We start from the raw sequence: 24,731 nt of genomic DNA, 5'->3' as shown, positions 1-24,731 counted from the left end.
AATATATTAAATTAGCAAACTAATGATGTCACTGATCGAATAACCCGAATTCTTGAATTGTATAATTAGTTTTTGTTTTGATAATTTGTTTCATTTGGAAATTTAACTCACAAGAAACTATTATTAGAACTTAACGTGGAAAAAAAATTCAAAACATGATCATACCTGACTCAATCACTAACTCATACATACAAAACAATTATCAACATACTGTATTGAAAACTTTTTAATTAATTAAACACATATATTAAAAAAATTCTAATTAATTAAGCTAACGTCATTTATAACTATCATATTTTGTCTTTGAACTAGCACCATTTATTCTTCAGATTTTTATCATAATTTTATGTCAGCATGTTAATCTTGAATCTTAATTATGATGTATATTTTACTTTGTAAATAGTTCTTAAATTATGATTCAATAAATTTATTTTGACTCATAAATATTGATATTTGGAATATAATTAATTGTAGATGTATATTGTATGCATGCAATACATATAATAATTAATATAAAAGTTCAAAAAAAAACCATAAAACGTGAACTACACAAGATATATAAAAAAACTACACAATTAAACAAAAAGTAACACAAGTAAAAACTAAATAATTGTCTATTACCTATAGCTTACTAATATTGAATTCTAAAAATTGAGGAAGTGAGAGGCTTTATTTAGTTAAAAAAAAAAATTAAAAACTAACATTTGATTGAGCTATAATGATTCACTACAAAGTTAGTGGAGTAAAAGATGCAACACAACGTGAACTATTAAAAATATTAAATGGGTTAAGCTGTATAAAACTCAAATATATAAGTATCACTTTTAGTGTAAATTAAGAGTTCACTCACCTTAAGTAGTATTATTGCATCATTACAAAAAGTCAAAGTTCATAGACTGTACTTGTGATGTCCGAGACTGGCAAGAGAGTGGAGATTAATCATCGGTGTCAAGAAGTTAAAAGAATTAAGCGGCTCTTAACAGGCTTCTAGGAGAAGAAGAACTTGAATGAACCGATTTTATACCAAAACGAGAGAGGTCTGAGACTACGTAGGTATGTGACTGAACGGTTTGGGCTTGAAAATTTTGATAAGAACTACTCATATCATCAAGGTGAATATCTTCTTTTCGAGATCTCATCGTATGAGAACTCCAAAGTTAAGCATGCTTGACTTGAGACAATTATAGGATGGGCGACCCCTTGAGAAGTTTCAGAGGATGTGTGCGATTGGAAACGTACATAAGCATAGTCGTCGGATCTGGAATGTTATAGATTGTATCATTGATTGCCCAAAAAAAATATATTGAAAGAATAATACATATAACAAAAGACCAAAAAAATGTAATGAAATCCATAATAAGACAAACAAAAGAAAATAATACGATAAAAAAACATTACAAAATTTAGTCCATTTTTTTAAAAATAATTAAACAAATATGTTTATTTCAAGATCGATTTGAGAGTAATTATTTAGCATGAATTGTCAAAAGTTTCAATATTGCTGTCATAACAATTTTGTAGAGTTGCCTAATTTTGTTTTGAATTATATTACTCCAACACGTGTTTTTCACGTAACGCGCGTGCATTGTTGCTAGTATATATATTTAAATTCTGAAAAATAATAATATTAAGGTGTTACGATTTTGTAATATTTTTTTATGCGGTTAGAAATTAAAATTACCCAACATGAAATAAATCACACGATATAGAGAACCTGGATCTGATGAGCCTAGTGATGGAAGTGATCTACGAAAATTCAAAGAAGCAATATCTGATGCTGAATCATCTAAATGGCTTGAAGCTATGCAGTCCAAAATGGACTCCATGTATTCGAACCAAGTATGGACTTTAGTAGATCCACCTGAGGGAATTGTTCTCATAGGATGCAAATGGATTTACAAGAGAAAACTTGGGGCGGATGGGAAGGTATTGACCTTCAAAGCAAGACTAGTGGCTAAAGGCTATACTCAAAGACAAGGAATTGACTATGAGGAAACCTTTTCACCAGTCGCTATGTTCAAGTCAATTAGAATATTGTTGGCCATAGCTGCATGGTATGACTATGAAATATGGCAGATGGATGTGAAAACAACATTCCTCAATGGAGACATTAAAGAAGAAATCTATATGTCTCAACCCGAGGGTTTCACATCAGTGGGAAGTGAGCATAAGACATGCAAACTTCATAGATCGATCTACGGTCTCAAGTAGGCATCTAGGAGTTGGAACCTCAGATTTGATACCACTATAAAAGAGTTTGGTTTTGTTAAAAATCCCGAGGAACCATGTGTGTATAAGAAAGTTAGTGGGAATGCAGTGACATTCCTGGTACTTTACGTTGATGATATCATTTCCAATACATTCTCTGTGATGACCCGGTTCTTAATCTCTCAAATTCACAAAATTAATCCAAGATCATGAATTAAAGATAAGCAAACACCAAGCATTCAAAGCTGGAATTTTTTTTTTTTAATAGGCTGCGCTCGAGCGACTGAAATGCGCCGCTCGGGCGCACCCTGTTGGTGTCAAAACAGTAGCCAACTGCCCTGGCTGCGCTCGGGCTGCTGTTTTCTGCAGCTCGGGCGCGGCCCTGGGTAGTTTCCTGCCCACAAAACGCAGCTCAAAACCAGCTCTAAAACTTGCTATCAAACTTGAACCTTTGATCTACTAAAACATGCACAAAGTAAGAATCAAGTTCTAAACATGTTGTATCAACTCCCAAAAGCATCATCATGATATATAAATCATATCAAGTCAACAACATATATATACATTAACAACTCAAGGCAAGAGTAGAACATCCATTTCAAGTGTTTGTACAAGATCAACTATCAACACTTCAAAGCCTCAACTCTTATTCTAAACATATAAGACAACAATTTCAGTTCTATACCGGATCATCACGCTAATCTCTCATCCCTTGTTTTTCAATTCCGCTTTTGCCCGGATCCACTTCCGCCTATCGTCATGACACATACAACACAACAAATAGCCGGATAACTCCGGTGAGAAATATATTTTCCAGTAAAAGCAACTAAACATGCAATACAAATCATATATCAAACTCATGATATAAAAGTAAATACGATGCATGTTTTAAAACAAGTTTCATCTCTTATCTCGTCAGTTGGGATCCCGAGAAGTAGATATCATAACTAATCCACCGACTCTCCCGATCGAGGTGGGGTTACTTATCTTTTTTCTCTAGACTTCGAAGCAATCGTATATGCAAATCTGACGCTAGGCTAAAACAACCACCCAGGCCATACATATACAATTCCTCAAATCGTCTATTCGAACATTTTCGTTCATTTCAAAATCAAGGAATAAGTCTTCAAGATGAATGCAACATATATCATCATCAAGGCATTCATAACATCAAAACTTATTCAACAACTCAAATGAAAGCACATAAGAGCAATTAAGCAAACAAGTATGTGATTTAGGGGAACTCGATACAAACCATCTCGAGTTGTATTCCCAATCAAGTAGTAGTCCACTTTTACCTTCGTATTTCGTCTGTTCTGAATTCTTCAACCTCAAAACATGTACATCAATCTTCGTTCAATTCATTCCTTTCAGAATCGAGTCAAAATCATCAACGCATCTTTAATCAAATGCATTTCAAATCTCAAGCGAACTTCCTCTGTTCACAATTCGACCTCTGGAGTTGATTGAGCTCATAACACATCTGACATATAAAGATTATCATGTAACAAAATCAGTATACAATCTCAAGATCATTAGCTCAATCGTAGACTATCAGTATGGTTTCAAAACCTAACCAAGCATCGTAGCGATTGACAATCGGAAATCGTTACGGTATCGAATTCATTTCTAATTTCAATTCCATTCATACGGCTTTTCATATCTGTTCATTGTCATTCAACTCTTCAAACCAACAGCTATTATCATAAACATATCAAAGAACATCTTATCTCAAAAATCAGCTATCAAACTTGTCTCAAAACACAAATCGACGGCGTAGCGATTAAAAATCGGTAATCGATGAAATATCGAAACCATTTTCAATTTCAATTATGGTTTCTCATCAACATATCAGCAACATAACATCATATTCTCAGCATATCAGAAGCATACATTCGAAATACATGTTGTAAAAACTCATTGGAATTCACACGGCATCAAATAACTGATTCGACATCGATACGGAACTACATAATTCAATAGAAAGCCATATTCATGCTCAACATCTGATCTCTGCAATATTTCAATCTTCAAACCATGCCGAAGTAATCAGAAACTTACATCAAATCTAAGTACTCGTCGCAAGGATTCCAGAACATCTTTCGGAATTGAAATCGGACGAACGGATCAAAAGTTACGGCGTTTTGAAAAATCACAATCAAAAGAAAAAGGAAGAGGTTTCGACCTCTGTTCTCAAATTCCTGATTCTATTCTGAACATAACACATTTCATTCTGATAATTATGCTTAAAATCGGATAGCTATTGCATAAATTGTAATTTAGTCCCTGAAGTTTTCATTAATTGAAATTCAGTCCTCGGCCGTCGTTTTAATTCAATTTCAATCCAAAATAATTTAAGAATATTAGAATTTAAATCAAAACTCTAAATATTCCCAAATTAAATATTCTCGGATTAAAATAAATTAAATTCGGATTAATTAAATAATCCCGACCGTTTGCACTTCAGCCCTTCAAATGATAGTATGTGCAAATCAGTCCCTGATCGAGTTGTATCTTCAAAATTCATCTTTTTTAATTTCCGAAACATGGAATTAAATCTTAAATTCCATAAATATTCAAATCGAATATTTATTCTCTTAATTTAAGAATTCTCGGAATTTAATTCTCAAAATTCGTAAATTCTCAAATTAAATATTTTTAGCTCGGAAATTAAATCTATCATTTCCATAACTTCTCAAATCAATATTAGCCCATAATATGGAATTTAATTCTCAAATCCCATAATTCATAATTTAATATTTTCGGGCCTTACAATTCCTCCCCTCTAAGAACTGATTTCGTCCTCGAAATCGTAGTCAAGCCAAATATCAAGTCTGATAGACTGAATGATTATCTGAAGTTATTTGCACCTCAATCATTCAACTCTAATCTATTCAGTTGTACTCTAAGTACTGAATATAATTCTCTCAGTATTCCTCTTGTCTGATTCAAGTACACAGAAGGAATCTATCAACATTTCCTTACTTTAGATACATGAAACAATTCAGATTCATTGTATCAAGCTGAAAAGAATAAATCTTTCCCATCGTCAATTCCATCTGACATCTTATTCAATGAAGTTCAATATTCAACTTCATATTCTGAATCTGTAAATGAAATTCTGCTTTTTCTCTATTCTGAATTGAATGATGTTTCAAGAATAACTTTGTCGCTTAACTAATCCGTTTCAGCTTCCAAAGTTATATCTATCATTCAATTACTAATTCTGGTTCTTCTTTTCCGTTTTCATTTCATACAGATTCATCGTCAAATTCGTTGTGTATTTCGAATCAACTCCGATCGGATATCGACAAATCATGTCTGATCTGATGTCATATACCTCGGTAATATCATTACAACACAAGAAATCGGAGTTCTTTTCATCATATTATCATATCATTATCTCAAAATCGGCTCAATAGCTATTACAGGAATTATAATCCTCAAGTGGCAACATATCAAATCAAATAATACTGAATCAGGTATTAAAGTTCTGAGAATATCCTCAATATTTGGAAAATCAACTCAGATAATCCATCAATCGAATTCAACTCTCAGAACATCAGTCAATCAATCAATGCCACATTCTGTCAAATAAATCTAAAGTCTTAATTCGGACAATAGATTTTAATCATTCCTGTACTTTCATCATATCTCTATCTTCTTCATGGATCTGAATGGATAGCTGTTCGTCACATCTCATACAGAGTATTCTGCCAAATTCTGATTAGTCTATTCGGACTATCAATTAATCAGAGTATAATATGTTGTAGTCACAGATTTCAAAGTATTCAGAACTGTTGATAATCGGTATCATATCAGATAAAAAGTTCATTCTCACAAATTCGATTCATCATCTCTGACTATTCTTCCCATTCAAGGATAATATATTGTACCTTTTCCTCAAAAAGTACTCAAAGTCTTCGGATCTTCTGTATTAAAATTAATAGTAAACCCAATGTTTCAATCTGAAAAATTATTTCCTGGCTTACTGTTCATTTTGCAATGAATCTAATCACAATTCAATGATTTGATCATACAGACAGATCATCGTATACAGTAATGTTCATCAGTCTGTTCATAACTACCACCTGTTTACCTCATCTATACTGTTTCATCACGGTAGTTGTTGCAAAATATTCTTTCAAATCATAATCTCGTTTCAATGTTTGGAGTTTCCAAACTAACATTGAACTCATCTGATCAACGATTTTCAACTTCATCGGAAAATCTCTATACGTTTAACTTAAAAAAAAACGTACTATTTCTGTTACTTCTGTTTGCTTTATCTTCTGATAAAACAATTATCGAATGAATATTGAATTCATTGTTGTGCAATTTTTCAAATTCTGATATCTCTTTTCGGAAATATCAGGCACAATAAAATAATCAATCATAATTTAATTCATTCATTCGGATCTGAGGCTTCAATTCATATCTCAATCTGACATTCTGTACTGAATTCTAATCACTTCAGTTTACTTTCTGTGTTGCTTTCATCTTCTGAACAATTCTGCCTTACTTCCAATCGAAAAAAATCATTCTGATTGGTGTTATATTCATCTGAATATTCAAATCAGAATACACAGAAATCTGAAATCAATTCCTCGGATGCCTATTTCATTCCTTATTTCTATCTCCAAATACCGACAATTCATATCATCTAACCCAAAAATCAGGGATCATATTCAAATTCTTCTATCAGTTACGAGTCACAATCTTAAAATACGCTGAAATATCATCAAAGGATCAATAATTCTCAAAATCAAAAGAAATAAATCAAGATTGAGAAAATCCCTTAATCAAGGTCATCCAAAATCAAATCTTCTGGATAACAAACTCTGCAAAGTGAAAACAACTCACTTGCATCACATAACTCAGAACGAGTAAATCAACACAGGCTCTAAACGAAAGCAATGTGCCATGAGAGCCAATCAATATTAAATCATTCAAGAATTATATCTCCAGTTGATGTAATCGATTCAGCATAATCAAAGAAAAGACTCATCTGTAACCAATTGTCATATCATCATCTATCTTCTAAACCTCAAGATTAATATCCAATTCATAATCTCATCAAGTCGGTAATTCATAAATTTTTCAATTATTCAATTCAATAATGAATTTCAGTTCACAACTTAAACTAAAGTCAAAAATCTTACTGAAACATATCTGTAATCTCTATGCATTGGTATATTTATCAATGCTAATTTAGATCTTGAACATATCTCATGCATCAAATATACTGATTCCGGAATATTTCTGTAATCAAACATCATATATCAAACCGAAATCACAGAATCTTAATTCGAGATTCTATATCATATCATCATATTCATATGCACACTATGTTCTTGTTGATCTAATTTTATCGCTTCTTATCATCATACTGATTGGGTAAATCACAAAATCCAGTGATTCAATAATCTGCAACTATCACTAATCAGTACTTAAGTAAATTCTCACATGAACAATATCATGTTCAGTTTCAGTTCATCGAAGCAATAGTTCTATTCTTCAGTTCATATCACAAATTATCTTTTCTGATACAGAGGTAATCATATAATAAGCTTTCAGCTATTATGTATTTATTGCACCTATAATAAACAGGTCAAAACAAAATAAATCTGTTACCTGAAATTTCATTCTCAGGTGCAATTTCATTCTGATCCTCTGTATACTTCTGCTATTTATTCATTGAATAAATTTTAGCACATCTGTCTGACTTGTCCTTACACTGTTTGTTCGGATATCTTCCTCCACAATGAGTGTAATAATTTCTAATATACTCTGCATTCAGAATCAGACTAATCCATCTCGATTCGCTAGAGTTAGAGATTTATTTTCATATCATTTGCTTCATATTCATTTTAGAATAAAAATTGTAGATAAAGTTGTGAGTATCTCACATACTCTTTCATGTCTACAATTTCATTCTCCTAACTCATCATTCAGCTTCAATTCTCCTAGACAAGGCTATGTCTTTAAACAAAATGTTTCAGTCGTCAACATTTATTCAGACATAATCTGCAGATTCAAGCCATTAAATAATTCACTCAATCTTGAGCTTTTCATCATCTACAATTCAAAGAATTGTAATAGACTTGAAAATTCCAATAAGGCATTCCTCAAATTCAAAAGATTCAACTTCTACAGGGAATATTTTTCTTTCTCATCATTTCTATCTGTTGTGGCAAGAACTATAAACAAAATTCTGTTCTAAGCACTTACCAACAATCAACATACCTCTGCCTTCTTATCATTTCTTTATCAAAATCCACCAGCTGGTTGCTAGGTTTCGAAGTTGGTAGTCAATCAATCTGATCCAACATTCTTCTGAATCTTTTCAATATTTGAACAACTGGTCAAATTCTTCAAACCAACTATTACCTACAACATCATCTATTTGCTAATCTTTTGTTCTGTTCAATCAGAGATACTTCATTCTGCTGAGAAATACCGTTCTGTTCTGTTCAATCTGACCATACCATTCTGTTCAGTCTGGCCATACTATCTGTCAGTCTGGGGTGCTTACGTCACCCAAAGAACACTGTTCTATTCAAGTATGGGTGCTTACATCACCCGGTAAAAATCATATAACAAAACGGTAAAAATTTCAAAAATTTACAAATCAGTAAATTAGGCAATTGAATTTCAAATATAGATCATGCTCACATGCAATTTATCAAATCATCGAATCATCAAATCAAGTAATGCATAATCATGCTATACTGTAAATGCATGTGACTCAATCTACCCCGCTCAGCTTCTATTTCAGTCCAAGAACTTAGGCTCTGATACCACCTGTTGTGACGACCCGGTTCTTAATCTCTCAAATTCACAAAATTAATCCAAGATCATGAATTAAAGATAAGCAAACACCAAGCATTCAAAGCTGGAAATTTTTTTTTTTAATAGGCTGCGCTCGAGCGGCTGAAATGCGCCGCTCGGGCGCACCCTGTTGGTGTCAAAACAGTAGCCAACTGCCCTGGCTGCGCTCGGGCTGCTGTTTTCTGCAGCTCGGGCGCGGCCCTGGGCAGTTTCCTGCCCACAAAACGCAGCTCAAAACTAGCTCTAAAACTTGCTGTCAAACTTGAACCTTTGATCTACTAAAACATGCACAAAGTAAGAATCAAGTTCTAAACATGTTGTATCAACTCCCAAAAGCATCATCATGATATATAAATCATATCAAGTCAACAACATATATATACATTAACAACTCAAGGCAAGAGTAGAACATCCATTTCAAGTGTTTGTACAAGATCAACTATCAACACTTTAACTAAAGTTCAAGTCTACTAATTCAAAGCCTCAACTCTTATTCTAAACATATAAGACAACAACTTCAGTTCTATACCGGATCATCACGCTAATCTCTCATCCCTTGTTCTTCAATTCCGCTTTTGCCCGGATCCACTTCCGCCTATCGTCATGACACATACAACACAACAAATAGCCGGATAACTCCGATGAGAAATATATTTCCCAGTAAAAGCAACTAAACATGCAATACAAATCATATATCAAACTCATGATATAAAAGTAAATACGATGCATGTTTTAAAACAAGGTTCATCTCTTATCTCGTCGGTTGGGATCCCGAGAAGTAGATATCATAACTAATCCACCGACTCTCCCGATCGAGGTGGGGTTACTTATCTTTCTTCTCTAGACTTCGAAGCAATCGTATATGCAAATCAGACGCTAGGCTAAAACAACCACCCAGGCCATACATATACAATTCCTCAAATCGTCTATTCGAACGTTTCCGTTCATTTCAAAATCAAGGAATAAGTCTTCAAGATGAATGCAACATATATCATCATCAAGGCATTCATAACATCAAAACTTATTCAACAACTCAAATGAAAGCACATAAGAGCAATTAAGCAAACAAGTATGTGATTTAGGGGAACTCAATACAAACCATCTCGAGTTGTATTCCCAATCAAGTAGTAGTCCACTTTTACCTTCGTATTTCGTCTGTTCTGAATTCTTCAACCTCAAAACATGTACATCAATCTTCGTTCAATTCATTCCTTTCAGAATCGAGTCAAAATCATCAACGCATCTTTAATCAAATGCATTTCAAATCTCAAGCGAACTTCCTCTGTTCACAATTCGACCTCTGGAGTTGATTGAGCTCGTAACACGTCTGACATATAAAGATTATCATGTAACAAAATCAGTATACAATCTCAAGATCATTAGCTCAATCGTAGACTATCAGTATGGTTTCAAAACCTAACCAAGCATCGTAGCGATTGACAATCGGGAATCGTTACGATATCGAATTCATTTCTAATTTCAATTCCATTCATACGGCTTTTCATATCCGTTCATTGTCATTCAACTCTTCAAGCCAACAGCTATTATCATAAACATATCAAAGAACATCTTATCTCAAAAATCAGCTATCAAACTTGTCTCAAAACACAAATCGACGGCGTAGCGATTAAAAATCGGTAACCGATGAAATATCGAAACCATTTTAAAATTCAATTATGGTTTCTCATCAACATATCAGCAACATAATATCATATTCTCAGCATATCAGAAGCATATATTCGAAATACATGCTGTAAAAACTCATTGGAATTCACACGACATCAAATAACTGATTCGACATCGATACGGAACTACATAATTCAATAGAAAGCCATATTCATGCTCAACATCTGATCTCTGCAATATTTCAATCTTCAAACCATACCGAAGTAATCAGAAACTTACATCAAATCGAATTACTCGTCGCAAGGATTCCAGAACATCTTTCGGAATCGAAATCGGACGAACGGATCAAAAGTTACGGAGTTTTGAAAAATCACAATCAAAAGAAAAAGGAAGAGGTTTCGTCCTCTGTTCTCAAATTCCTGATTCTATTCTGAACATAACACGTTTCATTCTGATAATTATGCTTAAAATCGGATAGCTATTGCATAAATTGCAATTTAGTCCCTGAAGTTTTCATTAATTGAAATTCAGTCCTCGGTCGTCGTTTTAATTCAATTTCAATCCAAAATAATTTAAGAATATTAGAATTTAAATCAAAACTCTAAATATTCCCAAATTAAATATTCTCGGATTAAAATAAATTAAATTCGGATTAATTAAATAATCCTGACCGTTTGCACTTCAGCCCTTCAAATGTCAGTATGTGCAAATCAGTCCCTGATCGAGTTGTATCTTCAAAATTCATCTTCTTTAATTTCCGAAACATGGAATTAAATCTTAAATTCCATAAATATTCAAATCGAATATTTATTCTCTTAATTTAAGAATTCTCGAAATTTAATTCTCAAAATTCGTAAATTCTCAAATTAAATATTTTTAGCTCGAAAATTAAATCTATCATTTCCATAACTTCTCAAATCAATATTAGCCCATAATATGGAATTTAATTCTCAAATCCCATAATTCATAATTTAATATTTTCGGGCCTTACATTCTCATTGGAAATGATATATGAATTGCAATCAATTAAAGTGTGGTTAGCAAGTAAATTCTCCATGAAAGACATGGGTGAAGCATCCTATGTATTGGGAATACAAATCTATAGAGATAGATCGAAAAGGATGTTGGGGCTCACCCAAGTCACTTGTATTGATATTATACTAAAAAGGTTCTCTATGGAAGAGTCCAAGAGAGGATACTTACCAATGTGTCATGGTGTTACTCTATCTAAATCAATGTGCCCCAAAACTGATGAAGAGATAGAGATGATGACACGTGTTCCCAATGCGTCTTGGGCACGATAGAGATCCGAGATCCAACAGTGGTATCATAATTGATTGAGGGGAATGATAGCATTCATTCGATGCTCTCAGAAAAAATAGAACGAAGAAATAAGTTTTCTTCTCTGCTCGTAGTTCTTCTCACGGCCAGTCGTATTCATCTATTTCAACGCAGAATTTCTTCTATTTCTTAAGTGCGTTTTAGAAGAGTAACAAGAAATCTGGTCGTGGACCTGATTTGAAGAAAGGAGGAAAAATCCAGTTGATTGTTCGTAGGGATATACAACAAGAGCTATTTCTGTTTATTCCGAAATAGTTAGAGCCATCATCAATCTTTTATTCTCTACGAATATTATATTAACCATACGAGTGTCCAAGATAATTTTGAACGTCAAAATAAAAAAAATTTAAATTTCCGCTGCATCTTGGGCACGAGAGATCCGGTAAAAAATTTTAAACTTCCGCCACCTAAACGTGAAAGAAACTTCAATTCTCAGGTAAATTCACGCCATAATACGCAAAATTTCACAATAAACCAAATCTGCAACTGAATAGCAGGAATACAATATAATCCATGTGATTAATTTGCTTAAGCTCAAATATTATATTCACCCTCGAAGCTTCAAGAATGGAGTTTGAAGGGAGAAATTTTCTTGAAACAGCAAGTAACAATAAGCAAATTCGAAGATATCACTTAATCTCAGCCCTGTAATCGAAACATATGAAATACTGATACCCATTAAAAGACAAACTCACGAAAAGCCAAAATCAAATCTTCACAAAATTTCACCACAAAACAGAGACTGATGCTTCTTAGAGCACAGACAAAAAAGAAAACATGAGGTGGACGTGAGATATAAACGAACACAACACACTGGAACAAAGAAACTCTAGAATAACAAGCAGAACAGCAAAGCTAATTAAATGCTTGCTCCATCATACCACTCTTCTTCCAGGCCCTAGAAGACAGCATCAAATCTCAATGAAAAATATTGCTTTCCACGGCACAGAAAACAAAGCCCTTAGAAACCAAAATAATAAAATCTCAATTTTACACTTAAAAATCATTATTTCCGACCTGCACCACCATTATTCACTACTAATACAGATTAGAAAACGCACAAAAAGAATCAAAATCTCTAAAACCAAACCAAGAAGGTAAGACATTTTGAAGAATTATACGTGGGGATGATGATTATTGGGATTTACTCTCGCGAAAAGATGAAACCTAGAAACACACAAAGGCAATGCATCCAAAGTCATGATGTTGTGCAATCTATCAGCAATTTAATTATAACAGCTCTCGCATCTGTCATTGCAAGAAACATAGTGTGTAGTCGATCTGCCTCTACCGTTTTACTGGCTGTATTGTTTTCACGGGCAAGCTTGCTCAATTGGCTATGCTTAGACACCTGAAAGAGTCAACAAGATTTAACACAATAATTACACCAGACATAATTGCCAGGTAAAAAATAGAGGAGGATTCATACTCAATTTTAATCAAGCAAGTTATCTGCGCAATTAAAAGATTCTCATTCACAGATAAAATCCTTTAAATGGATATAGAAAGGTATATAAACCGAACCAGATATATCACATCCCAATATAGAAAGGTATAAAAACAGAACCAGATATATCATATACATTAAGATTCAATAAATGGATATAAAATTTAAACCAATTTTGTCTTACCCCCTCAACTAATTCGGCAACTTCAGCCCCCAAAGACCGGGAAATATGGTCATAAGTAAGAAAATAATCGTCAACAGAGTCATGCAAAAGCCCTGCAGCAACAACTGTAGAATTAGCCCCAATCTTTGCTAGTAGAACCGCTGTCTCCACGCAATGTTGCAAATATGGATGCCCACTAGCCCGGATCTACACAAATCCATAAAATCCCAATACTGAATTCCGTAATATTCCATACTCATTAGCACAACACTATGAAAATTCAGAACTTAAAAGACACGTAAAAATACCTGCCCTCTGCGAGCCTTCTCTGCGAGCCTTCTCTGCTTCATAAAAAGCCTTGACGACAAAATCATCCCTGAATATCAAATGAGTCAACTGCGCCTCTGAAAGCAAATCTTTAGCATAAGGAGGCAATTGAAACTCGACGAAAGTATCTTCTATGTTGAACGTGAGGTCATCCGAAGACAAATCATTAGATGGCAGATCTGCATGCCACATTCCAGGCCCGCATGAGTGCCTGCACCATTTCATATATAATTAATTAATTTTATTCCCACAATATAATTATTAATGTTTGTCAACACACACATATATATATATGTAACTACCCCATTTATAACATCGCTATGATTGTGTAGGTGGCATGTTTTTTTTTTTTTTTTTTTTATGAACTTCATGAAAAGTAACGTGTAGTTAGTTGAACATAACTCTACCATCTCATGCAGCCATGAATCACATGAAATAACATGCATGTGCATGTTAATATAAATAGGATAAAAGTTGTTTTATTGAATGAAATCGACAGCCAGCCCCTCCTCCATGGCAACAGCCCTCTCACTATCCTGAAAATGAAAGTTATCGCTTTAACTGGTCAAATATACAGATGAATCCATCATCCTTGCTTCCGCTACTCACTTCTATGGCCAAAAAAAAAAAAAAAAAAGAAGAGCAGGGATTCGAAGACAACTGCTGTGAAACCCGGATTTTTAAGGGGTACAAGATATTAAAATCTTGAAGGTGATTGTACTAACATAAATTAATATAAAGAATATTTGATTTTTTCAGGTATGCATATCGACATAATATTGAAAATAGAATGTATATTCAAATTTTTATTTATTAATTTTGTGAGATATTTAGTTTACAAAATTAAGATAAGTAATCAAGATATATATGGAATAAAATCTTGGGAGATATAATTTTCATTCAAACTTTGATTATCAGTATCTTAGTCTATCATTAACTCTTTTGAGTGCATATAAATACAGACTCAAGTTTCATAATTTTTACGTTCAGAAATCTGCTATTTTTCTCTCCATGTTTTCGAAGCAAGGCTGAAAATTTGCTTAGAAATCTACCCATCTTCTTTCCTTGTTTTCGAGAGTAAAAGCTGCCACCTTGAGTCAATATTTTGTCCACCTTTACCTATATAGTTTGAAAGTCAAGGATTTTATATTGAGTCTTACCTTTCTTCATTACACGTGGATTTGTATTGGGAATCGTGAAGTGATAGTGTTTGAAGGTCAATCCAACAATCTGACAATTTTCGAAAAGTAGAATCTGAATTTCGAGAGTTTTGCTTCTTAAGTTTCGGTCCAGGCTTTGCAAGGTTAATGATTTCTGTACACATCTGCGGTAAGTGGGCTTTGTTTTAAAATATTACGTATGATTTAAAATTTCGATCGTTCATGATATTTTTTCGAATTTTGCTATGTAATTGATATTCTTGATGAATTTGTTAAGGGTATGTTTTGGCACTGTTATGACTCAAATTATGAGTGAAAAGGAAATTTCTGAACCATGTTATGTTATGGCCCTGATGCGGTGGGTAATAATAACCGTTCTATGACCTCACCCCTTAGAGGGATTACATATAGGGGACTGATCAGTTAGCCACGATTAATGAGAAAAATTTCAGTGTCTGGCCAAAGTCATGTCATATTATGCTAAGTCATGTCAAGTATGTTATGATGATGTTCATGCTATGTTTTGTTGAGACATGATATGAAATGTTTACGCTTTGAATTATGCAATGAGTTTTTGAAATAATATATATATGTATATATTTTGATATGATCGATCGGCCCCCACTTGCTGAGTATTTCCCAAAACACTAACCCCTTACTTTTCCCTCCCAGATGATGAAGATGATGATGTAGAAGATCGTGAACAGGATATGTTTTGGGGATGGTGATAGAGGAGCATTAATATTGAATTTTGTTATTTTATTTTGGGATTTCACAATAATATTTTGTTATTAAGTTTTTAGACGCTTCCACATTTGTTTTGCTATTTTTGGATTTATCGAGTTGTAAAGACTATGTTTTGGATTTTATTTATGATAATAGACTGGTTTGGTTTATAATGTACTACGAGGCTGGTTGTTTTATAATTTTTGTGATTTTGAAACAACGCCGGTGGCACGTCTCGGTCTCGGGGCGTGACATTAAAGTGGTATCAGAGCAAAACCAGGTTCATGGTCGTCTTGGGATATTAGAATTTAGAATATATGATCTTGATGGGAAGAATTAGAAACTACTTGGGATTAATACTTATATTGCATATGCAATATAATATTTGAGATTGATTTCTTGGCCTTTAAGTTTGATAAATTTTGGGAATAAATTCGTGACTTTAAGTTAGATTGATTTTGTTGATAAATTATTGGTTTAAGTTAGATTGATTTTGGGATAGAGTACATCATAGATAAAATTATTTAAGACATGATTTTGAGATATAAACTTGATATTTGGACTTGTAGATTAAGTTATGATTTTTAGATTTACGTTTGACAAGTTATGATTTTTGGAATTTAGGTTTGAATATTATTGGTGAAATAGTTTAGTCATATTTTGTTATAAAACTAAGTTAAATCAAGTTTCGAGGACAAAACTTCCAATAAAGGTGGGAGGGATGTGAAACCCGGATTTTTAAGGGGTACAAGATATTAAAATCTTGAAGATGATTGTACTAAGATAAATTAATATCAAGAATATTTGATTTTTTCAGGTTTGCATATCGAGATAATATTGGAAATAGAATGTATATTCGGATTTTTATTTATTAATTTTGTGAGATATTTAGTTTACAAAATTAAGATAAGTAATCAAGATATATATGAAATAAAATCTTGGAAATATAATTTCCATTCAAACTTTGATTATCAGTATCTTAGTCTATCATTAACTCTTTTGAGTGCCTATAAATACGGACTCGAGTTTCATAATTTTTACGTTCAGAAATCTGCTATTTTTCTCTCCATGTTTTTGAAGCAAGGCTGAAAATTTGCTTAGAAATCTACCCATCTTCTTTCCTTGTTTTCGAGAGTAAAAGCTGCCACCTTGAGTCAATATTTTGTCCACCTTTACCTATATAGTTTGAAAGTCAAGGAATTTATTTTGAGTCTTACCTTTCTTCATTACACGTGGATTTGTAATGGGAATCGTGAAGTGATAGTGTTTGAAGGTCAATCCAACAATCTGCCAATTTTCGAAAAGTAGAATCTGAATTTCGAGAGTTTTGCTTCTTAAGTTTCGGTCCAGGCTTTGCAAGGTTATTGATTTCTGTACACATCTGCGGTAAGTGGGTTTTGTTTTAAAATATTATGCATGATTTAAAATTTCGATCGTTCATGATATTTTTTCGAATTTTGCTATGTAATTGATATTCTTGATGAATTTGTTAAGGGTATGTTTTGGCACTGTTATGACTCATATTATGATTGGAAAGGAAATTTCCGAACCATGTTATGTTATAGCCCTGATGCGGTGGGTAATAATAACCGTTCTATGACCTCATCCCTTAGAGAGATTACATATAGGGGACTGATCAGTTAGCCACGATTAATGAGAGAAATTTCAGTGTCTGGCCAAAGTCATGACATGTTATGCTATGTCATGTCAAGTATGTTATGATGATGTTAATGCTATGTTTTGTTGAGACATGATATGAAATGTTTACGCTTTGAATTATGATATGAGTTTTTGAAATAATATATATATGTATATATTTTGATATGATCGATCGGCCCCCACTTGCTGAGTGTTTCCCAAAACACTCACCCCTTACTTTTCCCTCCCAGATGATGAAGATGATGATGTAGAAAATCGTGAACAGGATATGTTTTGGGGATGGTGATAGAGGAGCATTAATATTGAATTTTGTTATTTTATTTTGGGATTTCGCAATAATATTTTGTTATTAAGTTTTTAGACGCTTCCGCATTTGTTTTGCTATTTTTGGATTTATCGAGTTGTAAAGACGATGTTTTGGATTTTATTTATGATAATAGACTGGTTTGGTTTATACTGTACTACGAGGCTGGTTGTTTTATAATTTTTGTGAATTTGAAACAACGCCGGTGACACGTCTCGATCTCGGGCCGTGACAACTGCTATTGGGAAAAAAAAAAACATCTTTCTACATACATAATGGTTAACGTTCATAAGTTTATTTAATTTTGGAATTTTGCATACGAATTAACTATTACAAATATTAAACGGGACAATTTACAACCAGCAAGAATGTACAAAAGAAAGTAACATGGATGGCACATGGTGATACTATCGCCCCATCAATCCTCTCAACAGATATATCAAGTTTCTTATGTAAGAGATGTGGCACCCCCACCCCTAGTTTCTTATTTTACTCAAGTGTCATACATTAATGACATTTGACTGCCTTAAAACTTGTCGGTTGAGTGTAGCATGTCGGGGTACTAAACTACTGGTAGCGGTAGTATAGAACTTACTTATCAACTTTTGTTGCCCACTAGTATCTTGATACAATCTGGATTCGTGCAGTAAAGCTCGAGTTCCTTCGCCCAAATAGCTGACAGATTCGTAAAATTCTCCCGTCTTGTCACGTCATAAACTGAAATAGGAGATTAGTTCAATAGCAAGCAATGGAAACAATAAAGGTCATCAGGAACATATCCTTGTCTGCCCATAGTTAGGAACGCAGTAGAAAAAGTTTAATTGAAAGGGATGGATCGACTATATATAACAGATAAAGCCGCATATCTCTTTGACAGAAAAATGAAGAACTCAATGAATCAATATCATTTCCAAAATCAAGGAGAGATCTTGAGGCGGCGTTAACATACCGAGAATTATTCCATGCGCTCCTCTGTAATATGAACTTGCTAGCATTCCGAACCTTTCTTGTCCAGCTGCAGAATAATGTAATGTAATATAAACACATGTAAACTTCCATGAAACCAATTCCTTCTATCAAATTTGATTTACCTGTGTCCCATATGGTTAGTTTCAGCCTTTTCCCACCAGTTGTTAGCAGCTTTATCTTGAAATCCACTCCTGAAAATTGGTCAATCAACACCAAACATCAATCTAAGCCGAATCATATTTAGGAATCAAGAACACAACACAAAAACAGAGCAGATGAATCAGATCAAACCATTCCATTTGCAACCTTTTTATGTACTACCTTAAACATAATGAAGGCAATTTAATATCAAAATTGCAAACTTAAGCTCCTCATCCATCGTTCTGCTTAAATTTCGCCTCCTTCCTCTGCAACCTTCAACTTCATTATTCCTTAGCATACCAACAAATACTCGAAAAACAACTACTTAAATGGAGAAAATAAAGGTAGCTTTCTGGTTTTGATGCAGATACCATGCACTCTTGAAATTTTGTACTAAAATCACGAACGAGGCAGCAGCATACCAATAGTTGGAGCAAGATCGTGAGGAAGCTGCCGACAATTTGCAATGAAACTGTGAAGAAGACTGCTCTTTCTGTCGGAAATTATGGCCTTTGAAAAGTCTTGGTTGGTGGATGCATTAAGTGACAAAGAATAAAAGATTGAAACGGAAGCTTTCAGAGCCGTGTAAGAAGGAAAATTCTCAAATGAGTTTTCTTCTTTTGCACATAACCGAGAGATTGGCCTGATTCTATGCTACATCGGGTGAAATACACTCCTTTTGTGTTTTTTATTAAGATATTCGCGCGAACTTCTTGCTGAAAAAAATCATGTGGACCCCGCCTATACTTTTTTGTCATTTAGCATAATATTTTTTGTCATTTAGGGAGATATTCGCGCGAACATCTCAAAAAAATTAGGGAATGTTTCACCCGGTGTAGCATAGAATCACCCAGAGATTGCACCTATAAATAGGTGCCTCCCCTTCAGTTGAAATCCATCCCATTCTGAGTTTCTTCTTCAGATTAAATAACATTCAATACAATTGAGTATGTTTCTATATATATTTGTGAGATAGGTTTTCTCCTCTATTAAGAGAGTGAGTGTCTCTTGAAACACAGAGAGAGGTTGTAATTCTCCAAATATTATAGTGGAATTTTTTGGTCTTGCCCGTGGTTTTTACCCTAATAATTGTTGGGGGTTTTCCACGTAAATCTTGGTGTCAATATTATTCTTCAATTTCCATAGTTTCTATCTCGTGATGCCGCACCTTGGACCAACAAGTGGTATCAGAGCCTTGGCATAAAATTTCTTAAAATTCTGAGTATGCTCTGTAGTTGTAGCTGTGATTGATCTTCCACATCAGAAAAGATTTTTTGAAGATTTTATAAGGCAGGATTCTTGTAGTCAAGATGTTGGCAAAATACGAGATAGAAAAGTTCAACGGGAGCAATTTTTTGCTGTGGAAATTGAAGGTGCAAGCAATTCTAACAAAGGAGCGTTGCTTGGCAGCTATTGGAGATAGACCGGCGGACGTCATGGACGATCAAAAGTGGAACGAGATGAATCATAATGTTGTTGCCAATTTGCACTTGGCTATAGCGGATGAAGTTTTGTCAAGTATTTATGAAATAAAAAGCGCAAAAGTTATTTGGGATACTTTGACAAAACTGTACGAGGTCAAGTCACTACACAACAAGAGAAAGCTTTATACTCTTCGGATGGCGGAATCCTCATCGATGACCGACCATATCAACACACTGAATACTCTATTTTCCCGGCTCAACTCCATGGGGCATAAAATAGAGGAAAAAGAACGTGCGGAGCTTCTACTTTAGAGTTTACCTGATTCATACGATCAGCTCATCATCAATGTTACCAACAATGTAATTTCAGATAATTTAAATTTTGACGACGTCTTAACTGCGGTTCTTGGAGAAGAGATTCGTCGAAGGAACAAGAAAGATAGGTTGGCAACGTCGAATCAAGCAGAGGCTTTGTCGATGACGAGAGGAAGATTGACGGAGCGTGACTCCAGTGGGAGCCACAGATATGGTAGATCAAAATCTAGAAGTAAGAAGAAAAATATTTATTGCTTTAAATGTGGCAGTAAAGGGCACTTCAAAATAGAGTGTACGAAGAGCATCGAAAAGGGATCTCAAGGAAATGCGGCCAGTACTTCAGGCAATGGTGAAATATTATTCAGCGAAGCAGCAACTGTTGTGGATGACAGACACAAATTTTGTGATGCATGGATTATGGATTCAGGAGCGACGTGGCACACGACGTCAAGGAAAGAATGGTTCGATCAGTATGAACCAGTCTCGGGAGGATCTGTATTCATGGGAAATGATCATGCATTGGAAATCGCTGGGATCGGTACCATTAAAATCAAAATGCTTGATGGTACTATTCGCACCATACAGGAGGTACGGCATGTGAAGGGCCTGACAAAAAATCTTTTGTCTTTGGGGCAATTGGATGATATTGGGTGCAAAACCCGTGTTGAGAAAGGGATCATGAAGATTGTGAAAGGTGCGCTTGTGGTTATGAAGGCAGAAAAGGTTGCTGCAAATCTGTATGTACTGATGGGAGAAACACACAAAGAGGCGGAACTAGTTGTTGCATCAATTGGTTCGGGAGAAGAATCAACAGTGTTTTGGCATAAAAAGCTTGGGCATATGTCAGAACGAGGAATGAAGATTCTCTCTAAACGAAAGTTGTTGTCGGGGCTTACAAAAGTTACTCTACCCTTTTGTGAGCATTGTGTTACCAGTAAACAGCACATATTGAAGTTTGGCACGTCTACAGCCAAGAGCAAAGGAATATTGGAGCTGATTCATTCTGATGTTTGGCAAGCACCGGTGGTATCCCTAGGAGGAGCGAGATATTTTGTCTCGTTTATTGATGATTTCTCTAGGAGATGTTGGGTGTATCCAATTAAGAAAAAGTCAGATGTTTTTGAAGTCTTCAAAGTTTTCAAAGCGCGGGTTGAACTTGATTCTGACAAGAAAATCAAGTGTTTGAGGACTGACAATGGAGGAGAATAAACCAATGATGAGTTTGATGCATTTTGCCAGCATGAGGGCATCAAAATACAGTTCACGACGGCTTACACGCCTCAGCAGAATGGAGTGGCAGAGCAGATGAACAAAACTTTGTTGGACAGAACAAGGGTCATGTTGAGTACTGCGGGTCTAGCCAAGTCATTTTGGGCAGAAGCAGTCAAAATCACTTCTTATATCATCAATCGTTCTCCTTCAGTGGCGATTGATTTGAAAACTCCAATGGAGGTATGGACTGGCAAGCCAGCAGATTATTCTCGGTTACATACATTTGGAAGTCCGGTGTACGTTATGTACAATGAACAAGAAAGATCTAATTTGGATTCCAAATCCAAAAAGTGTATCTTCTTGAGCTATGCTGATGGAGTAAAGGGGTTTCGTTTGTGGGATCCTACTGTCCACAAGCTTATCATCAGCAGAGATGTTATCTTCGAGGAAGAGAAAGTGAAGGGAGACAAAGGCACACATAATTCAGAAACTACTATCATTCAGGTGGAAAATAAGACAGACGAAGATCAAGTTTCTTGTGAAGCAGTACCAGAGCACGAGGTACAAGAACCAGTTGAGTCAGAGGTTTCAAAAGTGAGGCAGTCAACTCGAGAGAGAAGACCGCCAGTGAAACGACCTTAACCTGTATTTTAAATTAACTAATAAAGAAAATGCGGATTTTTTTTAAAGAAATTTGGGCATGGCCTATCTGTTTAAGTTCAAACCCACCTGTCCCAAACAGCAAGCTAAAAAGAAATAAACACCAGACAGAAAATCATAACACGAACAACACAAGCTTACCTAAAAGAACCAACCCCAAACAGCAGTGAAAAATGGCTTACGGATTTACATGTCATAATTTAAAACCTACAAGTTTATACAATTACATTTACTCAACGATAAAAATAATTCTAAACATATAAGTTATATTAATCTTTGCGGAAGACAAGCATAGGTCGGAGGGGTGTGTCGTGCCCGCATTGCAGCCCACTCGATAGTCTTGCCCCTCGAAATCAATTATGAACAAACCTGTACCAAGTAGATGTAGTGAGCCTAGGGGCCCAGAAAGAATATGGGGGGGGGATAACGAGTAGTACATAAATACATGCACACGCAGATTAAAATAGCTGATACTAAAAATACTTTTGTTTGTACCCCTTAATTTAAATAAATGATTTCTAAAGGAAAGAAGTGAATATAAATGAAACATATGCATGGCTAAGTCGAATATAATCATTGTAACTGAATAAACTGTACTGAAACATGGTCATAAATATTTGAACTGTAACTGTGAACTTAGATCCTTGAATTGTGACTCTGGTTTCGATCATGATCATGACTGCAGTGCACTATGCCGCAAGAAAGTCAGGATTTCTCCTAACCCGTCTTGCCCATACTTGGTAAGGGAAGCCAAGGTTTATTCCAGCCCGTCCAAACCCATAAATTTGGTAAGGGAAGCCAAGACGTCTCTCAGCCCGTCCATACATGTCAGGTGGTATGGGAAGCTAGAACGTCGCCCAGCCCGTCCATAGACGTCATAAATAGTCACAATCATCTCACTTCGTTCATAAAAATATTTTCTTTCATACTTTCTTTCTTGCCTTGATATAAGAACTTAGCATGCATATGTAGATATAATGTACTTGAAAATATTTACTCAATGATCATGCAAGAGACTCAAATGTGGATGACTGGGATGGTGATTTAGGAGACAAACCAAAGGATGGGGAAACTAAACCATAATGTCGCGCTTAAGACAATTTGGAGCGGTTCGCCCATAAAATATGTAACTTGCTCGATTCTTAGTCAAAAGGGATTCCGCTTGAAACCACGACTCCATGACACTTAGAACTAAGCCAGGAAATCATCCTCGGAATTTATTTCCTAAGCAATAATTTTATAAAAATCAACTTCCGGGCAGCAAGCCCTTTGGCTTCAAAATTCTGCACCTCATCAATAAAAAATCTAAAACTCGACCAAAACTTATCCGAATTGATTTCCGCTTGAACCAACATATTCCCAACATCCTAGAATATTCCCAAACTCAAGACCTTAACCAAAACATGAGATAAAACCTGTTTTAAAAATTCGATTCCGGACATCCCCTGTTTTTAAGAAAAATCTGCACCTCTCTTTTCGAATGCCTAGAACTCAACCGAAACTTAACCAAATCAATTCCCGCTTTCACCAACGTAATCCCAACATCCTAAACCAATACCAGACCCAAGCCCTTTGCTAAAACACGATTCCAACCCTGCTTTTACCATTAGTTTCCGGGCAGCCCCAATCATAACCAAAATTCTGCACAAGCTCCATTTATAAACTCTTCCAAAAACTTAGCCACAAGACTCCCAAGTTCCAATCCACTAGACTGGGATCAAGACCCACATTTAGGCTCATCTTAAACCCCTTAGAAACTCCCAAAAACCAGCTCAAACTCAGCTCGACAAGACAACCAAACCAATCCCCAAAAATCTGGATAATTCAAAGTTCCTCCAAACCAATTCACAATATAACTTCAACCCCTCCTAATACTACCATGTGAGCTACGTTCTCACCCATGGTAGCTCCTATCCACCATCCTAGCAACACAAACAACAACACAACAATTTCGAACCAAGCAATGCAATATATATATTTTCTAAAAAATTTTGAAATACACACAATGGGACAATCGCACGACATAATAATCTACTTGGTGGTCAAGGAAAACCATATTCTTGCTTATTTTTGAAATGCTCCAAAAATGCACAAAAAAATTGGAGATGGACAAGAGCCGAAGAGGATGGCCAGCTGCTCAAGAAGCTTCCAGGGTGAGTTCTGGCGTGGTGGTGGTGGTCAACGGCGGCGGCCAAAAATGCTAGAGGAAGAAGAAGCC

The 24,731-nt window shown here is 34.9% G+C and overlaps 1 protein-coding gene across 1 annotated transcript; it reads right to left on the bottom strand.

Annotated features, from left to right (window-relative positions):
* Positions 1-12,250: 12,250 nt before the first annotated feature.
* LOC140866108 (probable GTP diphosphokinase RSH2, chloroplastic) lies at positions 12,251-19,477 on the bottom strand. Its single transcript, XM_073271004.1, has 8 exons — positions 19,083-19,477; positions 18,884-18,952; positions 18,742-18,807; positions 18,388-18,509; positions 13,925-14,154; positions 13,638-13,823; positions 13,298-13,357; positions 12,251-12,904 (listed from the first exon to the last, which is right to left on the bottom strand). The coding sequence occupies exons 5-8, from the start codon at positions 13,988-13,990 to the stop codon at positions 12,866-12,868; spliced, it is 351 nt and encodes a 116-aa protein (XP_073127105.1). The 5' UTR covers positions 13,991-14,154; positions 18,388-18,509; positions 18,742-18,807; positions 18,884-18,952; positions 19,083-19,477; the 3' UTR covers positions 12,251-12,865.
* Positions 19,478-24,731: the final 5,254 nt, after the last annotated feature.

Source organism: Henckelia pumila, chromosome 4, assembly GCF_033568475.1.
Source record: "Henckelia pumila isolate YLH828 chromosome 4, ASM3356847v2, whole genome shotgun sequence".
NCBI classification, from domain to species: domain Eukaryota; kingdom Viridiplantae; phylum Streptophyta; class Magnoliopsida; order Lamiales; family Gesneriaceae; genus Henckelia; species Henckelia pumila.
This window is presented reverse-complemented; position numbering and strand designations above follow the sequence as displayed.